This window comes from Chroicocephalus ridibundus, unplaced genomic scaffold (assembly GCF_963924245.1).
Source record: "Chroicocephalus ridibundus unplaced genomic scaffold, bChrRid1.1 SCAFFOLD_94, whole genome shotgun sequence".
In the NCBI taxonomy this organism is placed as follows: Eukaryota; Metazoa; Chordata; class Aves; order Charadriiformes; family Laridae; genus Chroicocephalus; species Chroicocephalus ridibundus.
This window is the reverse complement of record NW_026961295.1, coordinates 755,298-761,948: the sequence shown is the minus strand read 5'-3', so window position 1 is coordinate 761,948 and position 6,651 is coordinate 755,298. Positions and strand designations below refer to the sequence as shown.

General features: G+C 64.4%; 1 protein-coding gene across 1 annotated transcript; it reads right to left on the bottom strand.

Moving 5' to 3' along the window:
- Positions 1-2,063: 2,063 nt before the first annotated feature.
- Positions 2,064-5,206, bottom strand: LOC134509186 (antigen WC1.1-like; the record flags this gene model as incomplete). The annotated part of the gene is made up of 5 exons (XM_063321670.1): positions 2,064-2,173; positions 2,897-3,228; positions 3,778-4,141; positions 4,499-4,813; positions 4,873-5,206. Coding segments are annotated over 5 exons (1,455 nt in total), but the record flags the coding sequence as incomplete, so codon positions are not given.
- Positions 5,207-6,651: the final 1,445 nt, after the last annotated feature.

The following is a 6,651-nucleotide window of genomic DNA, read 5'->3' as shown; positions in this document are numbered from 1 at the left end:
TGGTCCTCTGCAGGCACTGTGGGCCTGCTCTGCCCAGCCAGGGTCTGGCTGTGGGGTGAGGAGGGCTGTGTGCGCTGCCTCTTTGGAGCCCCCTCTCAGGAGAGAGGCGGGCAGCTGTGCTGGACCTGAGCTCAGCTCACTGCCCTGCACCACACACCCACCCAAGACGTGCCCCCTCCCCACCACCATGTCTTTGGGCTCTGGTTTCCTCCAGCCACCGTCGGGGAGACACTAAAGCACCTGGGCAGGCAAGCACAGCTCTGGCTCAAAGGCTTTTAATAAGAACCGATATGGGGGCCCCTGTGTAAAAACAGGGGAATCAAAATCGAGGAAACCACTGGCAGTTTCTGCTGCCCGTGGGAAAAGGGAGAGGGTTCCCTGGTGCTCACGGCTCTCCCAGCTGCACAGACCTCTCCTCCCTCCTGGCTGCCCCCAGCTGCACTGCAGGGACGGGCTCTCCTGGCCCGGGGCTCAGGGACTGTTGTGCACTGAGCTCCGGTGTCACAGCCTCTGTGTCCTCAGGGGGATGTGCCACAGACACCTCTTCAGCATCGTCATAGCCCGTGCTCTCTGGGGACAGGGACCAGCCATCCCACTTAGCTCCGGGGGCACCAGCACCTCTCTGGGAGAGCAGGTTTGGCCCTGCAAGAAGCAAGGCAGGCCATTGCATGTTCACCCCATGGGGTGCCTCTCCTGGGCTGTACGTCACCTTCCTCCCTTCTCCTCACCAGTCTTGAGACGTTCAGCTCCCTCTCCCACCCACGGTCCCCCCAAGGAAAAACTCCTGGGGCAGGTTCCCCCACCCCAGCACATTGGGCTCTCAGCGTGACAGTGAATCATCCAGCACCGCGGATGCCACCCCAGGAACCAGCAGCTCTTTCTTTCCCTCTCACCTCCAGGGGTATCCGTGGGTCCGGATCCTTCCTCTGCCACCCTGGGCATTTCCCAGTCTTCCTGCCCAGGGGAAGGATCCTCCCCAGGGTCAGAAACCTCCCTGGCATCATCATAGCCATCAGCTGGGTCACCTCCAGGCAGGACAGGGACATCTGAAAGGAGAGGAGAGCTGGTGACAGTGAGAAGATGCGTTCTGCAGAGCAGAGGATGGGAGGATGCGCAGGGACGTGGGGCTCCGACGTCGGTGTTTGCAGCCCCACAGGAGATCCCGCCCATCCTCCCAGCTCCGAGCATGACGCTCAGTGACACTGCTGTCCATCACATGTCTGCAGGGAGGAGAGATCCACCCCTTCCTGCCCCCATTAGCTGGTGCTGACCCCAGACCATCCTCCTCCTCGCTGTCCCCGGGGTAGGGCTGCAGCTTGCTCAGGGACCCCTCTGAATAGGAGCCTGGAGAGAGGCCCAGCGGGTGTTAGGGGAGTGCGCTCTGCTGACCCAGCTTGTGCTCAGTGCTGCTGGGGATGTGGGACCCACAGAGCCACGGCTGCACGGGGGCGAGGGCTCAGGACTCACCCTGCTGCCCTGGGACAAAGCCCATCTCCAAGGGCCTGCCAGAGCTGCCCTGGGACAGCCCCTTCCCTCACCCCTCAGGTGTCCCCCAGGGTGCAGGGGCAGGCAGAGAGGGGCTGTCCCCAAATGGGACGCGCAGAGCAGGTGGGGAGAAAGCTTCTCTCCTGGGCCCAGGACATGGGTGCTCCCCACACAGATCCAACAGCCCCACAACCGCACGAACCATGGGTTAGGGGGCTGCAGGGGTCAACCCTGGGTGGCAGCCAGGGGAAAGAGCACTGTAGATGTGTCCTCAATGAGGGACGCACACCAACCTGAGCCGCTGAACCTTGCCTGCTTCTGCCATGCTGGGCTGGAACCGATCTCCTCGTACATGGCCTCGGGGAAGGGCTCCTGGGCTCTCTCAGAGCCCGTGGACAGAGGCAGGGCTGGCCCAGGGATGGTCAGAGAGGGGATGGGATCCCGCAGAGAGCACGCACTCTTGTCCCCCAGCTCTGCCTCTCCCGCTCACTGACACCCCACGGCACCCCTGGCCTTGCCAGCAGGCATCTTCCCCTGGGAAGGGACCCACCTCTGCGCCCAGCCCTGGCGCTTCGCACTTGCCCGGCCAGGAGGGCCAGGAACAGGCAGAGAACGGCTTTCAGGATGATGCACATGATGATGGGCAATGAGACTCTCCTGCTGACGGTCAGACGGCCCCGCGTGGGATCTGCATGGCAGGAACACAGAAAGGGCAGCACCAGGCCTGGGAGAGGTGAGGGGCCGGCACACCCCAGTCCTGACCCCCATTACGTACCGGGTTTCAGGGGATGAGGGATGGGGAAGCTCCCACCTGAGTGGGTGAATGACAGCCCTCCCCAGCCTCCCGCCCCACTGCTACCCCGGTGCCTCCTCCTGGGAGTTTCACAGCCCAGCAAGGAGCCCCTTCCCTCCGGCTGTGGGTCACAGCCTGGCCCCAAGAAGACCCGGCGCTGGTGGGGAGGACGGGTTACCTGCTGGAGGGGTTGGTGCTGCCGTCCTGGGTGCATCTGCAGAGGAGGAGAAGGAGAGCTGGGCTGAGAGGGTGGGGGTGCAGGTACCAGGGAGCCTCCTCTCTGAGACACCGTGTGTGTGTGTGCGCACGTGTGCATGTGCAGACATCCCTGCCACATCCCACCCAAATCGCCCCTCCTGCCCGACTGGTGAGCATGGCCAGGAAGGAGCGCAGGGCCCAGAGCAGGGACAGAGCCGGCAGCCCGGGAGGTGCCCCTGGGGGCTGCAGGGCCCTGCGGGCAGAAGCTGGAGGACATCGAGCCCCACCGAAGCTGCTGCCCACTCGGCAAAAGGCTCTCCTGCTCTGCAGGGATGGCCTTGCGCTCAGGAGCTCTGGAGCCGTGATGGCAGCCAATGGGGAAAAGGGCTCCCTGTGAGGTGTCCCAGCCCTGCCGCTCACCTGAGCAGATCACGGCCGCGTCCTCCTTATGGCGGCAGGCACCGCTGTCCCCAGGCCGGGCCCAGCAGTCCTGCAGAGATGGCTCTGTCCCCCGGCACTCCACCTGCTCCAGCCAGATGGGGCCGCTCCCCTCCCCAAATGCAGCCTCGGCCAGGGCAGACACCGCAGGGCCACAGCCCAGCTGCCTGCATGCCACCTCGGCATCCCGCATGTCCCAAGAGTCGTCACACACCGTCCCCCAGGAGCCGCGGTGCCACACCTCCACTCGGCCAGAGCACCCCTTCTCCCCTCCCACGGCACGAATCTTCTCCCTGTCTGGAGAAGGCAGAGAGCTCCCAGGGCCGCGGGACAGCAGGCAGAGCCCTGCCAGGCGAGAGGGGCATGCAGAGGAGCAGCTGCCTGTGCAGCTCGGGGTGCTGGGGCACGCAGCCATTGGGGCCAGGGGCGTTTCTGGCTGACTCCCTGCAGAGGGAAACGCTGTGGTGAAGGGGCTGCTGCAGGGGGGGCGTGCAGCAGAGAGCGGGGCTCAGCTCAGCTCGTGCCACCCACCCATGGCAGCAGTTGAACCCCGGTCCTTCAGGGGACACACACTCGGCAATGTGGGGGACCCTGACTGCTCGGCCCCAAAGGGACCCTGGGTCACAGAGCAGCAGGAGGGTGTCCATGGAAGGGACACTCCTCAGAGCCCTGGCTGTTCCCTTCTGGGACCTTGCCTCGAGAAACCTCTGCCTCAACCAGGCGAAGCTGGGAGCCCGGCTGGCAACCGCTGGTGAATGTGTGGGGCTCCAGGAGAGGAAGTCCCATTTTTGGTACCAGCAGCAGAAGCGTCTGGCTTGGAAATGAAAGGCCCCTGCAGGCCCAGGAATTTGTCCATGCCCAGCCAGGAGCAGGATCGCAGGGGATGCTGGTGCCCGGCTAGCTCAGAATTACCCTTGCAGGTGATGTGGGTCTCATCTCGCAGGTCGTCGCATGACTGCGGGTGCCAGGGAGCGGAGGGACACTGCCAGAAGGAGCTGTTTCTCTCCCCACACTCCACACGATCCAGCCAGGCCGTGCCAGACAGCCTGCCGTGGGGCCGTTGTGTTTCCAGGGACCCTCTGTCCCCGCAGCCCAGCTCCTTGCATGCCAGCGACACAGTTTCAGGAGTCATGGAGTTGGAGCAAACGCTCCCCCACGTCCCATTGTAGAAAACCTGCAGGCGCCCGGAGCAGTTGGTGCTGTTCTCCAGCCTCAGGGCCATGAACTCTGGGAGGAAAGGCAGCGAGGGGGAACAGGCTGGGCTGGGGCTGGGGGAGCAGGGACACCCCTGCACCCGCCAGGCCCTCAGACAGGCAAAGGCACGTCCAGCAAGTCCCCCTTGCACCCACGGACAGAGAAATGTCCCTGATGGACAGACACCCCTGCCCTCCCTGCTGCCCGTCAGGGACAGCGGAGCGCCCCAGGGACCCCCGGTGGGACTGAGGGCACCTGTGCATGGGTGTCCCCACAATGGCCTTTGTCAGGGGCTCAGAGCTGGCCAGGAACAGCCTCGGCCGTGTCCGGCTCTCCCCTCGTCCCGGCCTGCCTGGGCGCTGGGCTCCCACCACAGCTCCCGGCACACACCTGAGCAGACGACTCCTGCGTCCTCTTTGTGCCCGCAGCCGTGCTGCCCCCAGGACCCTGCCGGGCAGTCCCAGAGAGCAGCTTCGGCCCCGGAGCAGTTCACGCTCTCCAGCCAGATCTGAGCGGAGCCTTCCCCGAAGCGAGCGGAGCCAACCGCCTCCAGCGCCCCTCCGCAGCCCAGCTGGCGGCAAACGACGGCAGCATCAGACAGGTCCCAGCCGTCATCGCAGACGCTCCCCCAGCCGCCCTGGTAGTAGCTCTCCACTCTCCCAGCGCAGCGCCCACGCCCATTCACCAGCCGCACCTGACGGCTCCCTGTAGCAGGAGGAAACCCCGGCTGCCGTCAAGGGCCGGCTGCCCACCCAGCCCAGAGCCTGGGGGGGCCGTGCAGCGCCACTCACCCCGGCAAACGACCCCCACGTCCTCGGCAATCCCTGCTTCCAGCGCACTCTCAGGCAGGGAGGTGTTGCAGAGGGTCAGGTTGGCCTCGTGCCCTGCACACCGCACCCCGCGCAGCCCCACGGGACCCGTCCCTCTCTGAGCCTTCGGGGGGTTGTAGGCTGCCTCTGCCTCTCCGCACTGCAGCTGCCGGCACACCACGCTGGCCTCCTGCACGTCCCACTGCTCATCCAGGACTCTGCCCCACCTCCCGTGCTGGAAGATCTCCACTCGCCCGTCGCACGGGCTTCCTCCACCCACCAGCCGCAGGGATGCGAAGCGAGCTGGGCCTGGGGAGAGCAGCCATGCCCCAGCCCTTGGCGGCATCGGGGAGCCCGGCAGCCTGCAGCATGTCTCCAGGCTCTGGCACCCTTGCAGGAGGGCCTTGGAGCTCACCTGCCTGCTGCCAGCCCTCTGTGGGGACCTTCTGAGCCAGAGCCTTGCACTGCCACAGGGTCCCCTGCTTTGGGAGCATTTAAGAGGAAAACAGAGTAACCGAGTGTTTTCCTGCACTCACCTGAGCAAATGACAGCAGCGTTGTTCTCATGGGAGCACGGCGAGGCCCCCAGGGCAGTCACTGGGCACTCTCCCAGGTTAGCTTCAGTCCCGTCACAGTGGAAGGAGTCTCTCCAGACAGGGCCGGTTCCTCTCCCAAAATGCCCTCCTTTAGGAATGGACTCAGCAAACCCGCAGTTGAGGTGACGGCAGAGAACGTGGGCGTCCAGGAGGTCCCAGCGGGAGGCACAGAGGGTGCCCCAGGTCCCCTGCACATGGACCTCCACCCTCCCCTCACACGCCGTGCTGCCGTTCACCAGCCTGAACCCTGTGAACTCGGGACAGAGAAGGATGAGACAGGGCAGACTTGTGCTTTTGCTGCCTTGGGTGGTGGAGTAGAGGGCAAACGGACACCCTGCCTTTCTCCTCCTTCTGCACCCTTTTAGGGCTGCAGACAAACATTCAAGGTCAGGTCTAACGGGGCTCTGAGCAACCTGATCTAGTTGAAGAGGTCCCTGCTGGTTGCAGGCAAATTGGACTAGATGACATTGAAAGGTCCCTTCCAACCCAAACCATCCTATGGTTCTGTGATCACCCCTTCTGTCCTCACACCCAGCACAGCACAGTCCCGTCCCTGCTCCCTCATCATCGGCACACCCCCGGTGGTAACACCCTGCCCTGAGTCCTTACGTGTGCAGGTGACACCGGCAGCATTCGCGTGGGGGCAGGGCCGGTCCCTGGGGGACCCCGTGGGGCAGGAGCTGAGAAGGGATTCATTCCCCACACACTGCAGCTCTCTGTCCCACGTGGGACCAGCCCCTTCTCCAAAGTGAGCTGCCCCGGGACCAGACAGGGCTGTGCCACACTGCAACTCTCTGCAGACCACGTCGGCAGCTTTGGGACCAAAGTCGGAGTCACAGACAGTTTTCCACTGGCTCCCGTCATGGATCTCCACTCGTCCTGAGCAGGGGTTGTCCCCTCCAACCAGCCGGACAAATCCTGGAGTAACCAAAGAACCCTGTGAGTTCCCACAGCCCTCTGGCAGTTACATACCCATGTCCCACCTGCCCTGCAAGGTGGCCACAGGCAAAGAGCCCCACGGCCCTCCCAGCAGCTCCCAATGGGTGCTGATGGCACAGATATACCAGGCACACCCTGCTCCTCTGCCCAAGGACAGGGCTTTTTCCCTTTGAACGGCCCCTTTGCTTTGGTTGAGGGAC